The 24,358-nt window shown below is 46.6% G+C and overlaps 1 protein-coding gene across 1 annotated transcript; it reads left to right on the top strand.

Moving 5' to 3' along the window:
* The first annotated feature begins 3,941 nt into the window (after positions 1-3,941).
* On the top strand, positions 3,942-14,164 carry Rbfa (ribosome binding factor A). Its single transcript, XM_005356299.2, has 6 exons — positions 3,942-4,221; positions 7,369-7,588; positions 8,140-8,252; positions 11,095-11,179; positions 12,924-12,997; positions 13,394-14,164. Exons 1-6 carry the CDS (start codon positions 4,058-4,060, stop codon positions 13,785-13,787), a joined length of 1,050 nt encoding a protein of 349 aa, XP_005356356.1. The 5' UTR covers positions 3,942-4,057; the 3' UTR covers positions 13,788-14,164.
* The last annotated feature ends 10,194 nt before the right edge of the window (positions 14,165-24,358 follow it).

Here is a 24,358-nt window from a genome sequence, read left to right as displayed (position 1 = left end):
GGGCGGGCGGGGGGCTGCGCTGCACTCAGCGGTCCGTGAGGGCATGGTTCCCGCTTTCTTGGCGGGCCGGTTCCTCTACGGAGGGATGCTCGTGTCTAATCTATCTAGTATTGTGGGGTGGTGATTTGCCTCTACTTTTTTTTAGTTTTTGTTGTTCTGAGAAACATGCCAAGTCTTTGGCCAAACTTCAGCCATGCTCTTGATCGTTTCCGTAGGTCTATCTATGCACCGTTGTGTAAAATCTACTCTTCCAGCGCCCTCAGACGCTCCTGAATATGACCAAGTTTTTGGCCCTCTACCTTACCGCAAAGGTCAGATCTTGACTTCAGCCATTGTCCTCCTCCTGATTTTCTCTTTCACAGATCCATCCCTCCTCCCTCATAATGGTCCGTAGTTGGTAGAACTAACTGATTTTCCTCCCTACAAGATCCTGGCGCAGTCTTCCCGAACCATCTTCTTAAGCTTTTACAAGTAGGATTGATTGCCCTTTTCGTTACCGTATGTATGTCTATATGCGTATACTTGTGTATATTTATATGTGTATAAATTAGTCACTTTAACCATGTACTGGCATTAAGTACAAGGACATTTGTACTGTACAACCATGACCGTTATCTCCTGATAAAATTTAGAAACTAAAAAGCAGGGGCTGGAGAGATGACTCTGAAGTGAAAGCATTTTTTTACTCTTCCAGAAGACCCAGATTCGGTTTCCACACCTAAATATCACCTGGCAGCTGTTCATAACTCCAGTTCCAGGGAATCCGTCATCCTCTTCGAGTGTTCTCAGGCACAAGGCACAAACAGTGCGCTTACATACCTGTAGGCAAAACCTTCATACACATAAAATAAAAAATATTTTTTAAGTTAAGTTTAAATTCATTCTTGTGCTACATAGTATGTTTGAGACCAGTCAGAAATACATACGTTCCTGTCTCAAAAATAAAATATTTTTTTTAAAAACACCAAAACCTTTGTTGACATATACGGCATACATGTGAGATGAGGCGGGAGAACTGTGGGTCTGAGACTGCAATCAAGTTTAGGGGGAAAGTCACTCTTAAAGGAAAAGGCAATTGTTTTCCACTGCCTTATCTCTTCATCTTCTGGCAATCACTAACCTATATTCTGCTCATAGACTGACCTATTTTAGACATTTCAAATAAATGGAATTGTATATAGTCACACCTAGCAGCCTTCCCAAGTCCAGATAGTTTCCTGTTCTGAAGTCCATACACGTTGTAGGTAGCACCAGTATTTCCTCTTTGCCTTTTAGCACTCAATTACATGGATACACCTCTATATACTATTTCTCCCCAGTTCACCGACATTTAGGTTCTTTTTTTTAAATATTTATTTATTTAGTATACAATATTCTGTCTGCATGTATGCCTGCAGTCCAGAAGAGGGTACCAGACCTCTTTACAGATGGTTGTGAGCCACCATGTGGTTGCTGGGAATTGAACTCAGGACCTTTGGAAGAGCAGGCAATGCTCTTAACCACTGAGCCATCTCTCCAGCCCCTAGGTTCTTTTTTTTTTTCTCTTTCTGTAAATAGATTCTTCCCTCACATAATATGTTCTGATTGGGAGATCCCGTGTGTGTGCATCAAGTGTCCGCAGGCGAACGACTTATGTCTGCCCGTGGCAGACACATTCTGCTCAGCAAGAATCTCATTGCTTGATGGGGCCCACTCCAGCTGTGATCCTCCGTCCGTCTGCTCTTCTCTCTGCCTCTATACTTCTGTGTCTTGCCTTCCACAGCCCAGTGTCTCTGCGGCTCAGTTCTGAACTTCCAGTCAGCTTAAAATTTCACACATGAGACCCTGTGGCTCAGCTCTGAAATTCCAGCAGATCTCCAAATGGATTTCTTATATTTCTAACCACTTCTGTCTCCAGTAAGGTCTCTTTGAACTGTGGAACCTTGTTAAAACTTTTGTAGCCTCCCTTAACCTACACATGCATGCGCGCGCGCACGCACACACACACACACCTCTTGTGTGTGAGGTGTAATGTGTGATCCAAGAGTTAATAAGATTGGCCTAAAAGAACCTGTATTTGCCAATAACAATTGGAAACCAAGAGTACTTGGTAAAGCGTAGCCAACAAAACCAGCATCATCATGGATCTAATGCTATTTACTACATTCTGGCATCATGGGAAGACACAGACTCATCCATGTTTCTGTCGTAGTATGCTATAAAAGCTGCTTTGCAGATGACTCTCTGAGTTCTGTTATTAATGTTACTATCACCTGCATCATTTTTATCGTCACCATCCAACACATCCTCTAGAGTCTCTGCCACCCAGTGTGTTACTGTATCAGGGGACCGGCTAATCGATGAGATTAGCCTTGAGGAACTTAAAACTCCCATTCATTGCATAGACAGTAATATCATTTTACTTTAATAGTGAAAATGGTCAGTTTGGATACATTTCTTTATAAAGAAGTTTGAAATGTACCATCTCCAAACAGGCTGCTCTGATTTATTTATGGTTTTGAATTAAAGGCATTTAAAAATTAGTGGGTACAAAGAAGTTCCCTGACTCGTATTGTTTCTTAATAAGAGATGAAATTCCTGTGTAGAGTTGTTCTTCTTGGCCAGGCGTGGTGGTGCGCACCTATAATACCAGCCCTTGAGATGCTGAGGGATAGGGTTTTAGGTCAGAGTCCTCCCCTGAAGTGACAATCCTCTGTTACCACTATCACATTGCTGAAGGTCCCTTCTGTCTCCAGCTACACCTTCCTCTACGAGCTGACTGCTCTGGTCCTTGGGCCTTGCCACACTCAGGCCCTATTGCTCTGTCCACTGCAGTATACGTGTGACTGGCTACCTATGGAGCTACCATTCCTTATGGGACTTCATGCAGCAAAAAACTTATTTTTAAAAACTCCACATAGGTTCATCCTGCTTATCTGGCTTGTATCAATTGAATTCTCTAGCCCAGACTGAAGACAGAAGTGGATTTTTGTGTGACCTATCATCACATGCACACATCATCCTAAAATGTACTCCTTGTACTGACTGTTGGCGAACATGACTTCCCTTGACACCTGGAACAGAACGACCTGGTCATTGTTCTTAACAACTGACTTCAAAAGCTCAGCCTAAAAACAGTAGATTTAAATGAAAGCACCAGGTTTGTTTGCCGTTTGAATTTGGGTGAAAGTTCTGGGTTAGATCCACTGATTCACGGTAACTTCCGTCTTGCTAAATTCTGATACGTCCCTGTACTATTTCTCTCCCATGACGAAGTGACTGCTGATTTGAGTTGAGGAAATACTGGGGGAAAACGTGGGACAGGGAAGCTAACAATAGTCACGAAGAAAACGGTCCTTGGAGGACTGTAGGCTGTGGAGGTAGGCCCTTCTCCCATCTCCTCACCCAAAGTGCATGGATGCAAAGCCTTCTTAATTCTTTATCTGCCTGGTTTTTCACTTTTGGAAAATATCTTAAAACTAACGCAACAACCCAGAGACAGTATAATATCGGTGACCACCATACATTGTTTCCACACACAGGGGCATTGCAGGTTTGAATCATCTAAAGCTTAACTGTCTCCTCAAACATGTCCCTTCTTTAGTGGTGAAAACGTCCAAAAAACCCGTCCAGCTTTTTGAAGCGCACACTACAGTTTCGTCACCATGGCCTTGCTTTAAAACAAACTGGGTGGGGCTGAAGAGGTGGCTAAACTTTTAATGCTTGGCTGCTCTTCCTGAGAGGGGTGCTGAGTTCCCATCAAGCCATCAGCAGTTCACCCCGGCTCCAGGGATCCCACGGTACCTTCATTCATAGAAATAAGAAACAAAATAAATAATGGCTTAAAAACAAGATGCTAGGTTGTTGGGGGTCCCTGGCCACACAGCCCGCAGTTGGCGCCCCGCCCCCAAGCCGTCATAACTCCGCGCAGTAGCCCCGCCCACCTGTCGGTTAGCCCCTCCCACCGGCGGCTGAGGCGTCCCCCGTGCCCAGTGGCGGTCGCGTCTATAGTCGTCTCAGGCTCACAAGCCCGTCGGTCCTGCGCCCACTCGTGTTTGCGGGCCGCGCGCTCGGAGGGATGTGGGCCGGAGCCGCGGGGCTGAGGGGCTCCTGCGCGCGTCTGCAGACCCTGCGGGGCGGCCATGGGGCCGCGCTTCTTTCCGGCGGCGCGCAGGCCCTGCACACCTCGGTCGCTTCCTGCGGCAGCAAGAACTTGCTCAAGAAATTTGCCTCGAAAACCAGGTATGCACCGGCCAGGGTCCGCTGAGGGCCGGTCGGATGGAGGCTGTTTCTGCAGGGGACAGATGTCCTCGAGGGGCTGGGTCGGGACCGTGGGGTAGGTGCCTGTGGGGAGGGGAGCGATGATAACGATATTTGTCTTAGAAGATGATTATTGGCAGGCCACATGCAGTTTGACCTTTGACAATTTCCCACTACGCTTTCAGGTTTTCTTTTTTTAAATATACAGTGTTAAGCCTCCTGAAACATCACATTGCATAAAATTTGTCCTAATTAGATAATTTTAGTAATAAGTATTTGAAAAGATACTCCGATTTCGCTGTGTGGTATCATCGCGCGGCTTTCTGGAGGGTGGGGGGGGGATCTCTGAGTTCAAGGCCACCCTTGGACTACTGCACGAGTTCCTGTATAGCCAGGGCTAAGCAGAGAAGCCTTGTCTCGAAAAACGAAAACAAAACAAGAAAAAGATACTTTGATTTCCACAGCATCTTGGAGTCTACTAAGTGTGGTAAGCCAGTTTATATTTGGGGAGGTTTTGTTTTAACAACTGATTTTGCAGGTGGTTTTAGTTTACTGAAGAAGGGCATAGTTTTGATACTGGCCTCAGATTCTTTATCAGAACTTAATGTGGTATCCTTAATGTCCTTTGCTATTCAGACATGGTAGCTTGGCTGACATGTTCAGTCTGTCCCAGTTTGACAGCTGTAATGGTTTTGGGACATCCTGGTTGGAAGTTGTGTGGTTGCACACCACGGGGATTTGATGACTTTTTTCGTGACTGTATGTGGGTTGTGGAGTTGGAGGAAAAGCAACAGAGGAAAACCACTGTTTTATCAAGGGTGGATCTGGCCACTGTGCTTACACTGCCCTGGGGTGTTAGGTGTCCCTTTTTTGTCATTGTTGGTAAGAAGTTGCTTTTTGTAATCTCTGACCTTAGGAGGTGAAGAACTGTGATCATGGATAGTTTGGAATTCTTTGTGGGAGATGTGCCCCTTCATTTATTAATTCATTTATCAGTATGGACTAGTTAGTGGTAATCAACTTTTGCTTTGTTTTGCTCAAAGTGTTCCATCTTTGGTCATCAGCAGCCCTCTCAGCTGCTTTGTTTTTCTTTTTTTTTTTGGTTTTTTGAGACAGGGTTTCTCTGTGGCTTTGGAGCCTGTCCTGGAACTAGCTCTGTAGACCAGGCTGGTCTCGAACTCACAGAGATCCGCCTGCCTCTGCCTCCCGAGTGCTGGGATTAAAGGCATGCGCCACCTCTGCCTCCCGAGTGCTGGGATTAAAGGCATGCGCCACCACCGCCCGGCCTCTCAGCTGCTTTGTTCCCTTGACACATCCCATATGTTTAGTGATTCTTACTTTGTGGCACTTCAAGATGTCTTTTTAAAAAATATTTATTTATATATTTATTATGTATACAATATTCTGTCTGTGTGTATGCCTGCAGGCCAGAAGAGGGCACCAGACCTCATTACAGATGGTTGTGAGCCACCGTGTGGTTGCTGGGAATTGAACTCAGGACCTTTGGAAGAGCAGGCAATGCTCTTAACCTCTGATCCATCTCTCTAGCCCTCAAGATGTCTTAAGTTCATCTTACATATACCCCCATCCCCCACAACACTAAGAATTGGTCATTCTTATGAGGAGCCCAGGTTACTGTGCTGGGAAGCAGAATCTGGGAGCAGGGTGTTAGAGTGGCGTTTCCTTTGTATTTTAATAAATAAAGCTGGCCTGAAGATCAGAGAGTAAAACAGCCCCACTGGTCAGCCTTACAGACCAGGCAGTGGGGACACACAATCCCAGCCCTAGAGAGGAATAGAAGACGGGAGGAGACAACTCACAGGCTGAGTCTCATCCTGAGATTCCCGGAGACAAAATCGCCATTTCAGACTGAGGTCGAGGTAAGACCCAGTGGCTGCCTGCTTTGCTTTTTTGGTCTTCAGGTTGAACACCAATTCCTGTCTCTGAGTTTTTGTTAATCGTGCTTCAGGGTATTGGTGTATCTGGCCCTTGGGTCCTTCTACTTGTAAGCGTTTTGTGCTTACCTGAAGCCTCTGCCCTCTTTCCCCACCGTTCTGAAGCTCCCTCCTGTTCTAACAGTGAGAAGTGAGGTTTTCCTCAGTTTCCTAACTGCTCAGTCCAGCACTTCAGAACCCTCAACCTTTATCTTCATGAGTGGTCAGTGAGGCCTAGTGCTGTAGTGAAATTTGGAGATAACATCTTCCCACTGTAGACAGACATGAGTCAGAATTACAGGGTTGTGTTAAAACTGACTTCTGTCCATCCCCACAGCCATATTGCTGTCCACCAACCTTCAGTGGTTGTTGCGTGGTTCCCATCAACATGTCCCTGTGTCTCCTGAAAGCACTCTACACTTGGAGTGTAAGGCCTTTTTTTTTTTTTTTTTTTTTTTTTTTTTTTTTTTTTTTTGGTTTTTCGAGACAGGGTTTCTCGGTGGTTTTGGAGCCTGTCCTGGAACTAGCTCTTGTAGACCAGGCTGGTCTCGAACTCACAGAGATCCGCCTGCCTCTGCCTCCCGAGTGCTGGGAATGTAAGGCCTTTTGACCTAGTTCATGCAACTCCTTTTTTTACCTTTAATAACTATCCCATCTAATTGTTCTTAAAAAGAGACCCCCTTTTTAAAGATTTATGTATATGTATGTGTGTGTGGTTTCTTAATGTAGTCCTGGCTGTCCTGGAACTAACTTTGTAGACCAGGCTGGCCTCGAACTCACAGAGATCCATCTGCCTCTCCCTCTAGTCCTGGGTCTAAAGCTGTGTGCCACCACTGCTTGGCCTATGTCTATGACTTTTGAAGATTTGCTCACATCTTTCATCCTCCACTCGGAGGCAGAGGCAGGTGATCTCTGTGAGTTCGAGGCCAGAAAACCAAACAAACCAACAGAAAACATTTATTATACGTGTAAGAGTATTTGGTCTGCATGTGTGTTATGTGCACCATGTATAAACCTGGTATCTGTGGAGGTCTGAAGAGGGCATCAGATTCCCTGGGAACAGTGATTGTGAGATACCATGTGGGTATTGGGAACTGAACCCAGGTCCTCTGAAAGAGTTCCTAGTGCTCTTAACCACTGAGCCATCTCTCCAGCGCCCCTCTCCCCACATCTAAATTTTGTCTTCTTGATTTAGAAAGAAGTTTTGGTATGAAAGTCCATCCCTGGGGTCTCACTTGACTCAGAAGCCATCCAAGTTTGAGTTCCTCACGAAGAGTACCCTACGGAAGGCCAGGAAGGAAGACACCATCCGTCTAAGAGCCCTGAATGGTCTTCTCTACAAAGCAGTGACGGAATTGCTGTGCACTCCGGAAGTGAGCCAGGAGGTCTATGACCTGAATGTGGAGGTCTCCAAGGTGAGCACAGGTCAGAACTGGGGCAGGAAGGCACGGCCTTAGTTTTGCCTGAACCCGTCATACTTGACGTCTTGGTTGGGGGTACAGAGGTGGTCCCAAATCTGGTTTAAGTCTTGGGACAAGGTGCAGAAGTAGAGCTGTTTTTCTTCTTGGGTGAGGGACCTGTGACCTCACAGCAGCCAGTGCGATGAGACAAAGCACCAGAAGACGTTTTGGGGGTGGTGTGGGATCCACTGTGTTTGCTTTCATAAACGTAGTGGGGTCCTCCATCTTTCCTAGAAGGGCTGATTTAAGAAGAAATAGGGGCAATTGGTCATTTCCAGTTCCCCACATCTGGAGAGATTACTGTGCAGCAATGCTGTGGGGGACATGGGGGTGAGCTTAGGTGTCTGTGACCCTCCTTCCTTGCCATGAATGCTGTGGTGTCCGACTGGCATCACCAGAGCATTCTGGGTGTCGGAGGCAAAAGAAGCTGTTGTTCTTACCTGCAACACACTGTGTGAGCTGCAAAGCCTAAACCTAAAGTGACTTGCAGCTGGGGTGCACCCCAGGTCTCTGTGACTTCAGACTTCTCAGCCTGCCGAGTGTACTGGAAGATAGGTGTCTCTGCAGACCAGAACAGGCACACGGAGGCCGTCCTGCAGAGGAGTGCTGCCTACATAAGGTGATGATGTTTCTTTGTACGTGTACTGCTTTCTGCCTGCACCTCAAGTGGCTTGGCTGTTTGACTGTAGGTAAACTTTCAAAATTTCTCACTAAGGGCTTTTGCTTTTAAGGAAAATCCTGAACTTCAGAGTATAAGTTATGTTTTCCTGTAAGGCCTAATCTAATCAGATCTCTCAGAAGTTTTGTGGGGCACCAAGAGTTTTGTTCAGACCTCTGAGGCAAGAACTGTTTTGTCAATAGTTGGGCGCTCCGTCTGCCTCCCTGTCTAAGGCTAGCTCCTTATTGCATTGCTGCTCATGCTTACTACCCAGGCTTACACGGTGCCTCGTTCACCTAAAAATATCCTGGATAAACAAGTAAAAGGTAAAAGTACACGATTTTAAATATCAGCCCTTGATGGGGAACACAGGCAGGTCTCTGACGTCTGCTGAGGCACAGCCCTTCCCTCAGGTATTCTGTGTACACACACACACACACACACACACACACACACACACACACACACACGAGAGAGAGAGACAGAGAGAGAGAGAGAGAGAGAGAGAGAGAGAGAGAGAGAGAGAGGAGAGAGACTGTCTACAGCTTCTCAAGTGTAGGTTTTTGGCAGATGTCTCTGAAGAATAAACAAGTGAACCACCAAAAAGCAAGCAGCTGGTCATCCCCAAAGCTGGTAGCAAACTGTAATCTTCCAACACTTGCGCAGTTGGCGTCCTCCGTGAGCTTGATTGCCTGAAGAACTCTACGACTGTTCTTGTGGGATCATGACTTCACCGCACGTACTATGTAGGGTTCCAGTGTCAACCTCAGGACTAGCATACAAGGTTGTAAAGCCACACATGGAGAGAAGGTGCGTTAACCTGCCAGGCCCTGATGCATTTTAATGTGAGCTTAATTTGTCAGGGTGTACAGAGGATCAGAGAGATCCATGCTTTCCCAATACATTTCCTCGCCTCCATTTATTATCTGTGTGGGGCCACAGTTTTGTGTGCAGGAAGCAGATGCAGAGTGTAGCCTTGACTGTCCTCCACTAAGCTGGCTGTCAAAATGTGCAGACCACAAACAAGGCCGCTGCTGCCAGTACGTCTTTAAAAAGTCATTTTTTCATTAAAAATGTTTGTGCTAGCAGTTAGTAGGTTTATCATTTTAAACAACTTTTAAAATATGTCATTTGTAAGTTTCTCAGATTTAATTTCTACTGTAGTAAACATCAATAGAACAACATTTTTTTTAATGTTTTTTTTTTTGAAAGATTTATTTATTTATTACGTATACAACATTCTGCCTCTATGTATGCCCGCACGCCAGAGGAGGGCGCCAGATCTCAGTACAGATGGTTGTGAGCCACCATGTGGTTGCTGGGAATTGAACTCAGGACCTCTAGAAGAGCAGTCAGTGCTCTTAACCACTGAGCCATCTCTCCAGCCCCTAGAACAACATTTTTAAAAAAGTTGTTGGTCTGGTGGTGGTGACGCATGCCCTTGATCCCAGCACTCAGTAGACAGAGACAGGTGGATCTCTGTGAGTTCGAGTATAGCCAGGGCTGTTAAGACAGAGAAACCCTGTTTCAAAAAAACCAAAAAAGAAAAAAAAGTTGTTGGCTGTTCTCAATAACTTTTAGATTGTAAAGAATCCTGAAATGCAAAATTTTGCAAATTGATGAGCTGTTTGAACCTAATGAAGTTACTCCGTGGCTTAGTTGGGGTTTCTCTTGCTGTGATGAAACACCATGATCAGAAAGCAAGTTGGGGAGAAAAGGGTTTATTGGGTGTGCACTTCTGTATTGCTGTTCTTTATTGAAGGAAGTCAGGACAGGAACTCAAATAGGGTTGGAACCTGGAGGCAGGAGCTGATGCAGAGGCTGTGGAGGAGTGCTCTTTGCTGGCTTGCTCACATGCTTGCTCAGCCTGCTTTCTTACTGAGCCCAGAACCACCAGCCAGGGGTGGCACCGCCCACCACTGGTCACTAATTAAGAAGATGCCTTATACTGGATCTCATGGAAGCATTTCCTCTCTGATGACTCCATCTTGTGTCAAGTTGGCACAAAACCAGTCAGTACTCTCGGTTTGCTCAGTTAAAAAACAAAAAGGCAGAAATCCAACTGGCCACACATCTTGGAGCTGGTTCCTTCCCACATACCTCCAGCTCCTCCCTGTCGCTCTTGCCTTCACATATTCCTCTAGCTCAGGATGAAGACTGTTCTGGAGACTTTGTCCAGCATGTTCGTCTGTGTACTGTCTTGTGTTTCCTGCAAGGGTCACTAGCATCCACTTCTAGAGAGTGTCTGCATTATCACAGAAGGGCCGCTTTCTTTGTTTCCTGTTAAACAAGTGTGGTTGTGGTTGGAGGCGATCAGGCTGATTTGAATGTGTCTTCGACACTATTGCAGTTGCCCAAATTTGCTGCTAAAGTTTTGGGATTACAGGACCTAGACCTCGTTTGGCTGATCTGTATCACATGGCTGAACTGTGCCAAAACCCTTCACCTCTAGCGTGCTGGGATGTCGGGCTGGAGTCCTCTCAGGCAGCGTCTACTGAGTACAGGATGCTGGAAGTCCATAGTTAGAGTGCGCTCCAATCTGGGCAGAGTGAGGAGCAGCTGTGGTGTGGGGCGTCTGATACTCTTAGTGGTGAGGCAGTCTGAGAGAGGCTCCCCCAAACTTCATTTCTTTCCCCCCCTCCTGCCTTCCCCTCTTCCTCCCTTCTCCTTCCTCTCTCTTCCCCTCCTGTCTCTTTCCCTCCCTTCCTTGCCTCCATAGTGAGCAAGCCTCCTTACAGCCTGGAGATTTGGTGGGTGTGATGTAGTTTGGCTCCTTCCCACTAAATGTTTGCTCTCTCCTCAGGCACCTTCTGATGTCTCAGCAGACCCTGAGAAATGTTCCACCCATAGTGTTTATTCAAGACAAAAAAGATATAGTTCTGGCTGAGGTAAGCTTTTGAAATAATTAGCTTTTTTTAAAAAAAATTTTTTTTTGTTTGTTTTTGTTTGTTTTTGAGACAAGGTTTCTCTTTTTAGCTTTGGAGCCTGTCCTGGAACTCATTCTGTAGGCCAGGCTGGCCTCGAACTCAAAGAAATCTGCTTGCCTCTGCCTCCTGAATGCTGGGATTAAAGGCATGCTCAACCAGCACCCTGATATTTATTAGATTTTTAAAAAGTTATGTGTGCGAGTGTTTTGCCTTTATGTATGACTGCATGTTTATATTACCCTCTGAGGCCAGAGAGGACATTTGGTCCCAGGAACTAGTGTGTGGGTGCTGGGAATTGAACCTAGATCCTCTGGAGAAGCAACCGCTGATCCCAACCACTGAGCCATATCTGTGGCTAGCTATATTTCTTCACTTTTGTATGTGTGTGTATCTTAGTTAGGGTTTCTACAGCTATGATAAAACATATGATATCATATGATAAAACACCATGACCAACAGCAACTTGCGGTTGAAAGGGTTTATTTCTGCTTACAGTTTTTTTTTTTAATTTAATTTATTTATTATGTATACAATGTTCTGTCTGCATGTATGCCTGCCCGCCAGAAGAGGGCACCAGATCTCGTAGATGGTTGTGAGCCACCATGTGGTTGCTGGGATTGAACTCAGGACCTCTGGAAGAGCAGCTAGTGCTCTTAACCTCTGAGCCATCTCTCCAGCCCCCTCGGCTTACAGTTTTATATCATAGTTCATCACTAAAGGAATTCAAGACAGGAACTCAAACAGTACAGTAACGTGGAGGCTGGAGGCAGGGACTGTGTATAGTGTTGCTTATCACTTTGCTCCTCAGGGCTTGCTCCGCCAGCTTCTTTCTGTACCTGAGGTCTACCTACAGTGGCCCCACCCCCAGTCAATCTTTAGTTTTAAAGAATGCCCTACAGACTTGTCTACAAGCCAGAAGATGCGTTTCTCAGTTGAGGTTGCCTCCTCCCGAATGTCAGGTTGGCATGAAACTTGGCAGCACAGTGGGTGTGGAGGTCAGAGGACAGCCTTCCTCCATGTCTGTCCTGAGGCCCTACGCAGGACACTGCTTGGCTGCAAGTGTCTTTACCGACTGGACCATCTCCCCTGCTCAAGTAGTTAGCTTTTTATACTTTACTTTCATACTTTTTTATACTCATTAAACTTCAGTGAGTAAAAATTTAATATTTATCTTTTTTAAGACAGAGTCTCATTTTGTAGCTTTGGCTGGCCTAGAACTTGCATTGTAGACTAGGCTGACCTTAAACTCACAGAGATCTACCTGCCTGTGACTCCCGAGTGCTGCTGCCTTTGGTTCAGGCCCCTTGAGCCCACAGAGTGGGCCCTGTGTCTGTGACTGACCTTCGTGTCTGATCTGTCCATACTGGAAACTTCCTTTTCCCAAACGCTCAGATTCTGTGGCAAAGTGGAATCGTTTTGTGAAACTACTTGAGAAACCAGTAAATACTAGTTACACCATTCATAGACTTGTCTGATGTTACAATAACATTCTAACCTCAGTGGTCGTCAGAGAGCTTGTGGTGGGTTGAAGCGCCTGCAGGGGTGTGAGACATAGACTCTGTTGTGCTGCCACATTGAGAAGGTGTCTGGGCGGCATATTGACCGCAGCCGGAGGCACTTGCCGGGCTGTGTGAGAGGCTGTGATGCCGTTCCTGGGCAGCAGAGGGCGGAGCTGAGGCCTGCCATCCCCACGCTTTCTTCTCAGGTAGATCGCTTACTGGCAGAGGCGGACTTTGGACCCCCAGAGGAAAGGGACAACTTGGCACAAGACGGTTTGAGGTGAGGCTTGTGGACATCTTTCTGTCCCCTGTGACAGATGCTTAGGCTACAGCAGCCACTCAATCTGTGTCTCCACTAGCCCACATTGCCCCGTGGTACCTGCCCCTGGGTCCAGCATGTGCCTGCATAGTTCTGGTGGCTGCCCGTACACACCCATACTCAGATGAGGAAAACTGGGGGTTCACACACTGACCAATACCAGCCATGGTCTCTGACTTTGAAGAACCTAAACCAGGGTCACCTTTCTAAGTCCCTGTCACCCTCAGACAAGTTCAGTAGTGCGAGGAGATGTAACAAGTGTTCTCTGCAGATGCTTAGGTCTAAACCCCCTGGTTTGGAGCTTGGTTTGGGCTCTGTATGAAGGACTCTTTTTCTTCCTCTGCCCCCGCTCCCCAGCAGTCCTGAAGGCCTGTCATCACACGATGCCCTGGAACCAGCCACACCCCCAAATCTGTGCGGGATTGACCACGAGGCCTTGACTAAGCAAATAATGGAGTACAAGCGCAAGAAGGAGAAAGGACTCCTTCCGTGTATGAGCCTGGTGCCGCCGTCAGGGCGGGAGCCGCTGCCTGACCTGACTCAGTTGCTGCGAAGGAGAAAGAAGACATCATCCCGCCGGCACTGGGACACTTCCCCCAGAAGCGTCAGTTTGGGTGAGGACGAGGACGAGGACAGCAGCACAGAGTATGAGTGCCAAGGCCACGAGGCAGAAGAGGAGTGGGAAGCAGAGGCTAGAAGTGATGGGGTGCAGCAGGGGCTCCATGGCCAAAGAGAACAGGGGCAGGGGTGAGGCCGTGGTGCTGGCTGCCCCTGCCCCTCAGAGTGTGTGGTCTGCACTTCAGAGACGGCTGGTGAAGGAGGAGCTCTCGGCCTAGGCCATTCTCATGCTGTTTGTCATTCAGCTAGCTGAGCAATTCCTATCCTCACTGGTTTTTTTTCAACATTCATGTGTAACTAAAATAAATGACATCCCTGAGAGACTCACAGATGTGCTACATCTTCCCTCACAGTCGCTGGCACAGGCAGCCCGGCCTCCGTAGCAGGAGAGTTAAGCGCAGAACCCCTAGGCCTGCACCTGCAGACCTCCACAGCCCATTAACAGTGCTTGGTCCCTGTCCCTGGATGACTTCTCTTTAATAAAGTATCTTGTATTTTTTGAGAATTTCATACATATGTACAATATATTTTGATCATACCTACTTCTCTCGTCTCCCTTCTAACCCTCCTAGGATTTCTGCCCCTAAGTCTCCCTCCTAACTTCATGTCTCACTGACTCTAGTTAGTGCTGCTCATATGTGCGTGGGTGCAGGACCGTCACTGGAGCACAGACAACCTACCAGGGGGCACACCTGTGCTGCCCCTAAAGAAAACTAACTCTTGCTGGGCGGTGGTGGCACACACCTTTAATCCCAGCACTTGGGAGGCTGAGACAGGAGGATCTCAGTGAGTGTGAGGCCAGCTTGGTCTACAGAGTGAGTTCTAGGACAGCGAGGGCTGTTACACAGAGAAACCCTGTCTCGAAAAAAAAAAAGAAAGAAAACTGACTCATTTCCCCCAGCAGCCATGAACCACCAGTATCTCCTTGACTGGCGAGGCCTGGGAGACCATGCTTCTTCCGTCTGGAATGGTGGCTGCCGTGATCACCCTGTGCAGGCTGCCGTCTGCTGTGAGCTCAAGAGTGCAATGACTTGTCGTTGCAGGACACTATTTTACCCCAGTCCTTCCTGACCTCTGGTCTTACAGTCTTCCCCCTGTCTCTTGAAAATTATTCCCTGAGATCTGAGGAAGAAAGTGTGCTGTAGATAAATCCCATTCAGGGCCACAGGTCCTCGTCCCTATGAATACTGCTGTCCACTCTCTGATGAAGGTAAGAGCTGCACTAATCTATGGGTGTAAAGATAAATATTCAGAAGGCAGTTTGATACTATGTTCATGTAAGTAAAGTGAAGCAGGTTCTCTGGGCCTTATGATCTCCCAACCACAGGTTCTTAAAGTCCCAGGCATGAGTCGTCTTCTGTAGAGTGGACCTTAGATCCAATCATAAAGTCACGGGTTGCTACTTTAGTGTGTATGTCTCTGTTGCATTGATGGGCATATCTTGCCAGGCTGGCCATTATTGTAGCTCACAGGATCACAGCTCGGCAAGGCGTTTGGTGCCTTTTTTCTGCAGTAGCCTACCATAGCATCTTCTAGTACCATGAAAGCTGCCCAGCAGGGAGAACGTTTTCAGTACCCACTGGAATACACCATGTTGTATGACCAGCGTGTGTACCATCTCCAGCAATAAGGCGTTACCGTCAAGATCTGTTGGACAGTTACGAGCATTGGTAATAGCTTTTGCCTTTTCAGAGAAGTGTCTCTGGAGCCCCCTTAGGCTCTGTATGACTTCTTAATCACAACTTTGTGTGGAGGCTGTGATGGAGCAGAGTGTATCACAGGTTTGGTGGGGTGCCCAAGTGACCCTGGCTGTGACCTAGATAAAATAATGCCATAGTGACAGACGTTTTTATTTTGGCTTGGTGACCCCTCTTCCCGCTCCCATGTGTATTTCCTGAAATGCATCCTTGTGCCAGCTGACCTCATCTTTACCAGCTTGGAAGTCTCTGCCTCTTGGACACAAGCTATGAACAGCTCTATTGTACTAAATTTTTGTATGAGCTCCAAGGGGAAGGCTCATTTTGCTGTTCATGCTCCACCTTGTAAATTACCTTTTGGTTTGTTTTAAACGCCAAAACATCAAGATGGGGCTCAAAAAGTGAAAAGCACGCTACCAAGACTGCAGAAAAGATCCTCATTTCCAGTGAGCTGAAGCAAGATTATGGCCATGCCTAGGAGCTCGGTTGAGTGGGACTCAGATTGCACACTCAGCTTGTGCTCAGATGGCTATGGGTGCCATAGTGACATCTGATAACTCCAATAATTAAGCAGTGACATCCAGCCATCAGCTGTCTTCCCAGGACAAGTGATGTGGGATGTCCATCTGTATGCTGCAAGTATGTATTGCTTGTATTGGTTGATGAATAAAGCTGCTTTGGCCTATGGCAGGGCAGGATAGAGCCAGGCAGGAAATCAAACAGAGATACAGAAGAGGAAAGGCAGAGTCAGAGATGCCAGTGATGCCAGTGAGCTGCTAGAGCAGCAAGATGTACTGGAGAACAGGTAATGCCACAAAACTATGTGGTGATACACAGATGAATAGAAATGGGTTAATAAGCCTGAGCCATCAGCCAAACAACTATAATTAACATTAGGCCTCTGAACGAATTATTTTATAAATGGCTGTGGGACCGGCAGGGACACAGAAAAACTTTCAGCCACAAACAAGTTTAATCAAGTCAGTATCTGCAAATGTCTCTTAGGTTGATGGCAAAACAGTGAGCCCTTGTTACCTACAGATTCCAGGCTTGAGAATTCAGCTGCTCTGTCATGGCCCCTTCAGCAGCCCAGGACCCACACAGAAGACTCTGGGTCCTCCTTCAGTGTGTCTGTACTCCCAGCTGCGATGGAGTTGGCCAGCACTCTGCATTCGTGCAGGTCTCCGTAAGTCTCCTTTGCGTGGACTTTCTCCTTAGTCATATATTTGCACCTCTTGGTGGTCGTTGTCCTGTTTAAAACAGCTCCAAGCTGGTCATGGCAACTCAGACCCATGATCTCAGCATTCAGAAGGCAGAGACAGAGGCAGGAGAATTGAGTTTCCAGCCTGGGTTATACAGCAAGACCCTGTCCCAAAATCAAAACAAAACGAACAAACAAAACACAAAATCTCAGACTCAGAGGAGGAGTGCATCTATCAGTCCCCACCCGGGCCCATAATAGCCTCACCTAGTTGTATACAGTTACTGTCTACATTCTTACATGCAGCCTTGAGAGTATACCCTAAGAACATGCACACACGTGAGTCCCTGGTGTGTCTCATGCACATGCGTTCATGGTTTGTCACACATAAATGTGTGTCTGGAAGTATATGCATGAAGGCTTGCATGTACAAGTATGCATAGACATGTCTAGGAGTACCACATGTACAAGTACAGGATTGCACGCCTTGTGTAAGCATGTGTATGAGTACCAGTGTGTGCATGTTTATGTGTGTACATGTGAATGTAACTGCATGTGATGGTGTGGATGCCTGTGTGCAATGTATGCATGTTAGGCATATGCATGTCTTCTGTGTGCTTATGTGTGAGAACCTATGTGTACTGTGTGTACGCAGACTGTTAAGAGTTGGGGGTTCTACAGCCTAACAGTGCTGGGCTCCACGGGGCTTGTACAAATACTTTGTCATTGCTGGAAACCTTGCCCTGGGATGTGGTTGCCTTGGGAAGCCTTGGCTCCATGGGAGGAGAGAAAAGCTGGGTCTGAAACACTGGAATCCCAAGTTCTCAGAACAATAACCGTGGAGGCCTTTTGCCTCCTCTCGTCTGGAAATTGGAAGTTTTAGAGAATGTTCTACTGTGGGTTCTGAGGTCACAGCAAGTCCCCCGGCTTGTAGTCTCTTCTACTGGGACCTTGGTCTCTAACTTGTGATAGGAATTCTGAGAGGGTCAGTCTGGGAGACAGGTCTTGCCAACCCCAAAACACATCTGGTAGGAGCAATCTCAAGTGATGGTTTATAAATACATGCCCCAACCTTTCAGGAAGCTGAGTAGGGAGAACCATAAGTCAAAACCAGCCTGGGCTGTAAAGCCAGCCCTGAAAGACCCTGTTAAAAATCAATTAGCTGGGCCATGGTGGTGCGGACCTTTAATCCCAGCGCTCAGGAGGCAGAGGCAGGTGGATCTGAGTTTGAGGCTAGCCTGGTCTACAGAATGAGTTCCAGGACAGCCAAGGCTATACAGAGAAATCCTGTCTCAAAACAAACAAACATCAGTTAATGAAAAGATTGCAGCATCCCGCCCCACCGCCAAGTACAGTTACAAGGCTTTCATAATTGACTATGTTGACTCTGTGGGAAATAGTAAACTTTTGCAAACACAATGCAGAATCTGAGCTGGGAATAACATTGATTTATGGGCTACTATAAAGTGAGGATGTGAGGTACCATGTCCAAAGTGGTGACATCAGAGTGGTATTCCCCCACACCCACTTAAGGTGCACAGCTGAGAAGACATTTTGCTTGTTAGCCCTTGTATTTAGGGTTGTTGTCTATACCACTGGTGCCCTTTACCCCCTCGTCCTTCTGCCCTGACCTGCAATGGCTGTCCTGGCCCCCCAGAGCCTGGGGAGTTCAGTTTTGAGGAGCGCAGCTCAACTATTTGAATGGTGTTTTCTCAGGGTTTGCTAAGAGCAAGCATCTCACATCGGCCATGCACGTTCTCAGCTTGGGCTGTTGTCAGTTGGAGTACCTGCTGGTAGGCCCACACAGGTGATACCTGGGAACCTCTTCATTGTGAGGCCACTTTCTCCTGTGGCTGGTCAGGGGAGTTACTCAGATGAACTCAATGTTCCTGTTTCGTTCAGCAGTTATATTCTGTCATCATGCTCATATACCTTGAAGCCACATTACCCCCGTAATTACTTGTGTTATGAGTGTCCTATAGCTGTCCTAACAAAGTACCACTAACTTGCTGAAAACAATAGGAACTTAGTTTTGGTTCTGGAAACCAGAGCCCTCTAAGGCTCCAGGAAGTGTCCTTTTGTTTCCCCTTTGCAGACCCAGAGCATCTGCTGGATTTTTCCAGGTCCCCACCTGTGCCTGCCTCCCATCTTCCCATATCCAAATCTCCCTCAACAGTTTTCCCATGAAGATACTTGTTTTACTAGAGCCCTCCAGCTCCAGGATCATGATGTTTTGAGATCCTTAGCTAACTCATCACGAGGACTATTCCCAAATGAGATTTTTTTTTTTTTCTGGAGCTGCATGGATGCTCACCAGAATGGCTATTCTCCTCGCACTGCCCACTTCCCTGCTCCATTGCTTCTTTTCTGCCCCATCCTAGAGTGGGACATTTGGCTCCCTTCAGAGGGGAAGGAAGGTAGTAACTGGGACATGGGTACAAGAGGTGCCCACTGCTGTTGGTGCCAGGGAAGAGCTGGGCAGCTCTGGGCATACTGTGCCTAACTTGGTGGCTGTAGTCTACCCTGAGGAGTGCAGGTGGAGACACAAATCCTTTGGAAGCAGATGCTAGGAAGAAATTTGGGCAAGGCACCAGATGGGCACCTGCATCTAGGCAATGAGCAAAGAAGATCGTGGTGCACAAGTGTCTTGGGTTGCACAATTGTGTGGTCAACTGTCTAGGCAGAAAATTCAGTTCTTCGTCAGTGCTCTATTGCTATAGAGACACCATGGCTACAGTAGCTCTTAGAAAACATTTACTTAGTGATCGCTTGCTGTGGGAGCACATTCTGCTCCTTCAGCCAAGAGCCTTTAAGATACCAGCCCGCCTGGGCGTAGTCTCTTATACTGTAAAAGCGGCTGTAAAGCATGTGCTCTCTTGCTGTCAGCTGCTAGACTGTTCCTGTTTGCAGAGGATTGTGATCTAGGACAGTGATCTGTAAGTTTTTCCTTAAATAAATAACCCTTTATTATTCATAATTCTGAACTAGTGTGAGATTATTTTGTGACTTCTGCCATCAATGTTAGTCCATTATCATCACGGTAGGGAGCATGGAGGCATGCAGGTAGACTTGGTGCTGGAGAAGAAGCTGAGAGCTCTACATCCTGACCCATAGGCAGCAGGCAGAGAGAACACTGGGAGTGACTTGGACTTTTGAAACCTCAAAGCCCACCCCCAGTGACACATTTCCTCCAAGAAGGCCACACCTTTTCATTCCTTACGCATTCAAATACATGAACCGGTGGGGCTATTCTTACTCAAACCACCACAGATGGGTACCTGTTGACCACCCCTCTGCAGTAAAACAGGAAGCCCTCTCCAGGGAAACCTGGGTGGCACGCCCTCAGTTAACAGGCTCCCTCTGTATCAAATCCCACCACTCCATGTTCTTTCTCCTGCTGCAAATCTGCAGCTTCTTCCCTTCCCTGACAGATGTAGGCTGCTCCCCTTTGAGGAATGGGCCTCTGTGCACTGTCTCACATGGTACCCTTTCCAGAGTACCTGGCCAAAGTGGCCCCTGCCTTATCCCAGTGGTTCTGACATGGGAAGCAGAAACATTCAACTAACTCTCTAGGTAGTCCCCAGTCTAGTGAACTGACACTGAAGTCATCCCAGGTCTTTTGTGTGTCTGGTGTATATGTGCATATGCCTGCATTGTTAGTACTCAGCATCTGTACTGGCCTGCCTTGGGGTCCTGACAGGAGGCGTCCTCAGCTGCAGCCACTAAGAGCACCTCCTGTGTACATTCACTACATTCCCTTTTAAAAACCTCCCATCTCTCTCATCCATCCATCCATCATCCATCCCCCCCCCCACCCTGTCTGTCTTCTGTTACACTTTTGCTCAGGGACCAGTCTCTGCCCTCTCCCTACTCTCTGCCCCTTCTCTTCCGTCTTTCAATAAACCTCCCATGTAAGTAGTGTTGTATGGTGTGATTTTCTTCACAGCGTTTTTAAAAATTACATGTATTATAAGGGGGCACTTGCCTCTGTGTATGTGTGTAGGCCAGAGGTTGACATCAGATGTCCTCCTCCTCAATCACTTTCTACCTTATTGCTTGAGACAGGGTTTCCCACTCAATCTATAGCTTGCTGTTTCGTTAGACCAACTGGCCCAGTGAGCCCCTGGGACTCCCTGTCTCCTCCCAGCTGCCAGCACTGGGGTTACATATGCATGGCACCATACCTGGCTTTATGCGCATGCTGCAAATCCAAACTGGACCTTCCCGATAAGGATGGATAAGAGTTTGGGTCTGACTCGATTGTCAAATGGACACTAGAGTATGACACAGAAAGATAAGTAGGAATTTGTTCTCTTAACCGCTGAGCCATCTCTCCAGCACAAGGGTTTTTTCTCAACCAAGGCTGTTCCTTGTGGCTGTGCTCTTGTGTGGGTCTGAATATTAGCCTGTAAGCAGCTCCCTTAAACCCAAATAACAGAACACAAAGCCACCCAGGGACAAAGATTGGTCTTGGTAATTTCCAAGCCCTAGTAGTGTTCCAAGGCAAGACCAGAAATATGTTTGCTTTTAATTTTTTTAAATATTGAATTAATAAAAGACAGTAAAATGAAAAGAGAGGAACTGGAGAAAAATCACTAAGGACAGTCTCAAGACATGTTAATGATAAGGTTGGACATGGGTGAAGGAACTTAGTAACTTTTACATTTAGTTTAGGATTTTTTTTTTTTATTTTTGTGTATGGGTGTTTTGCCTGCATGTATGTCTGGGCACTACATGTGTGCATTTCCCATGGAAGCCATAAGAGGGCATCGTATCCTTTGGAACTAGAGTTACAGACAGTTGTTAGCTGCCTTGTAGGTTCTGGGCGTTGAACCATAGTCTCTGCAAGAGCAACAAGTACTCTTAATGACTAAGCCATTTCTCCAACACCTTACTTTTTATTTTTTTGAGATGTAGCCCTAGCTGACCTATAGCTCACTATGTATAACCTCCTGTCTTTAGATTCCAGAGATAAGCATGCCTCTGCCTCTCAGATTCTGTAATTAAAAGTGCAGGCTGTCACATCTGACCAGTTAGTTTTATCTCAGTTGCTAGGTTCTAAGCTGCACTTGTTTTAAAAATGGTGAGTTCTGAGTTTATGAGAACACCAAAATATATTTTAAATGGCTATTATAAGAGAGGACAAAGTTGACTTAGGAATTATGTAGTTTTGTCTTGTTTTCTATGCAAAATATATAGATTACGCTTTTGTGAATGCCTAATTTCAAGGGTTTGTTAATGCATACCATTTATGCAGTTGCTTGGCAGTGTGCTCTGTAGAGGCCAACACGAGCGTAAATATGTTTCTGGTTCGTCCTGACCTACTTATCAGGCAGTCTGGGCATGGAGAGAGCACTCACATGCCTCAGGGTAAGAATCATCCGAATTTTATTTTAAAATCCCCCTAACCAACTGGCAGATGCAGAGCTGAGGGTGTCGTTTGGTGAGAGAACCCTTGCCTAATATGCTCCAGCCCCTGACTTCCATTACCAGCCTTGCGGTAAATCAATGAACTAACAGTAAAATTCAAGCTCAGCTGAATGTCCTATTAAAAGAAACAAAGGCTGCTGTGCCTGTGAGCTTCCTTAAGTGTGTGGTATGGTGTTCTGCAGAGGCAGCATGCTCTTCCAGAGGCCCCGAGTTTGATGCCCAGCACCCACATGGCAACTTACATCCATCTACAATGAGATGCTTTCTTCTGGCCTGCAAATCCACATGCAGGCAGAACACTGTATATATAATACACAAATGTTTTTAAAAGGGCGAATCCGCATCATTTGCAGCGGTTTTGAAAAGCCACTGTTGGAGCTAGAAAGACTGTTCAGCCGTTAATGGCACTTGTCAGTCTTGCAGCAAACCTGGGTTAACTTCCCAGCACCCAGAGGAGGCTTGTACAACTGCCCGTAACTCCAGAGCCACGGGATCCAACCCCCTCTTCTAGCCTCTGCAGGCACCTGCACACATGGTGCACACACACAGAGTTAGGCTCACAAGCATACATGTAAAATAAGAAAAGTAAGTCTCTTTAAAGTCATCATCAAAATAACCAAATAAAAAATTTAAAGCTAGTATTTTAAGAAAAATCAAAAACCAAAAAGCCTAGCTTCTACCACATACTAATTCAGGTTCCTAAAATTAAAAGGAAAAGAAAAATTCCTATTTTTCATTTAGGGTAGGGAAGGAGAAAGGGATTAGTATTTAATCCCTACAACACTAGGTAGATATGACATTGTTCCTTTCCCAATGAAATGTAGCTCAGAAAGATAATGGTGACTTTAGACAGTCCAGATGACTCTGTGGGTGTCCCACAGACATGAAAATTGACCTTTAACACAGCAGTGTGGCTTCCAAGAGCTATGAATGCACAGTGGGTATAAATAGGAGGGCTAGTCCTGTAGGCAAAGACTGCTTCTTCATTCCCAGCCTCCCAGACCCGAAATAATCATACAGAAACTATATTAATTGCAACACTGCTTGGTCAATTAGCTCATGCATATTTCTAGCTAATTCTTACATCTTGAATTAACCCGTTTCTATTAATCTGTGTATCTCCATGTGGTTGTGGCCTACCGGTAAGGTTTCGTCCCTGAGTCTGTCTCCTGCAGTGGGCTACATGGTGTCTCCCTGACTCTACATACACACACTCTCTCTCTGTTTGGATTTCCCGCCTGGCTGGACTCTGCTAAGACATTGGCTGAAAGAAGCTTCTTTAGTAACTGAGGGCAATAAAACATATTTGCGGCATACATCACTTCCCACTTCATAGTCCAAAATCTAAAAGCCCCAGTTTGTGTCACAGTTTCTGTACCGAATAGTTTCACGTCAGCTTGACACAAGCTCAAGTCACCTGAGAGGAGCGAGTCTCAACTGGGAAAATGACTGCATAAGATCCACCTGCACGCAAGCCCGGAGAGCGTTTTCTTCATTAGTGATGACGGGGGGAGGACCCAGTCCATCACGGGTGGTGCCATCCCTAGGCTGGTGGTCCTCAGAGAGAGCAGGCTAAGTAAGTCATAAGAGTAAACCAGTAAGCAGCACCCTTCCATGGCTTCTGCATCAGCTCCGGCCATCCCAGGCACCTGAGTTTGATTTATTTGTTAGTCTGTTCATGTGCCAGAAAATCATTTTGCTTCTCTGTGAGGAGGATGAAGTTGATTATCATTATTTGTAGAGGTTCTGTTTCATACGGTCATGGTGCTCACTGAATTGATTAAAGAAACCTTATTTCATGTATTGTGGCATCGTTAAGACCGAACCCACAGCCAGAAACATGTAATCTCGAATGAAGCTTCTTCCACGTGTGCCTCTTTTCCAGGAGGCATGTTACAGCCACGTGTACTGAGGACACTAGACAGCACTTGTGTCTTACAGTTGAGACAACTTAAAACAGGAGCACTCACAAGAAGTACAAGCACATGAGCATGTGACATGAAAGAGACCATGCGAAGGACACTTGTCTCTAGCATGCTCTGAGACAAGAGGACAGAACTTGGTCCTGTTGGCCTCAGTAGAGTGAGGCTGTGGCTGGCAGGGAAGATGGCACCTTGTTGCACTAGGAGGGCTTTCCAACAAGACAGCCGTAGGGGCTGCTGAATCCTCTGGGGAGCTGGAGGGATGTTGCTCTTTGCACAGTCCAGGCAATTGCTGGAAAATGAGCATTTGCTGCCTTTGTTGGTAAAAAGCTTGTGTTAACAACGTATTCCACGCTCTAGTCCAGCTACTAGAGCAAAAATGATCAGACTCTGCTTCTCCCAGTTTTCTGCTTCCTGCAGCCTTGAGCCTGTGAGGATTCTGTCGTGACCTGGT

The sequence above is a fragment of the Microtus ochrogaster genome, chromosome 18, assembly GCF_000317375.1.
Source record: "Microtus ochrogaster isolate Prairie Vole_2 chromosome 18, MicOch1.0, whole genome shotgun sequence".
Classification (NCBI taxonomy): domain Eukaryota; kingdom Metazoa; phylum Chordata; class Mammalia; order Rodentia; family Cricetidae; genus Microtus; species Microtus ochrogaster.
The sequence above is the reverse complement of the archived record's forward strand: the minus strand, read 5'-3'. Positions and strand labels throughout refer to the sequence as shown.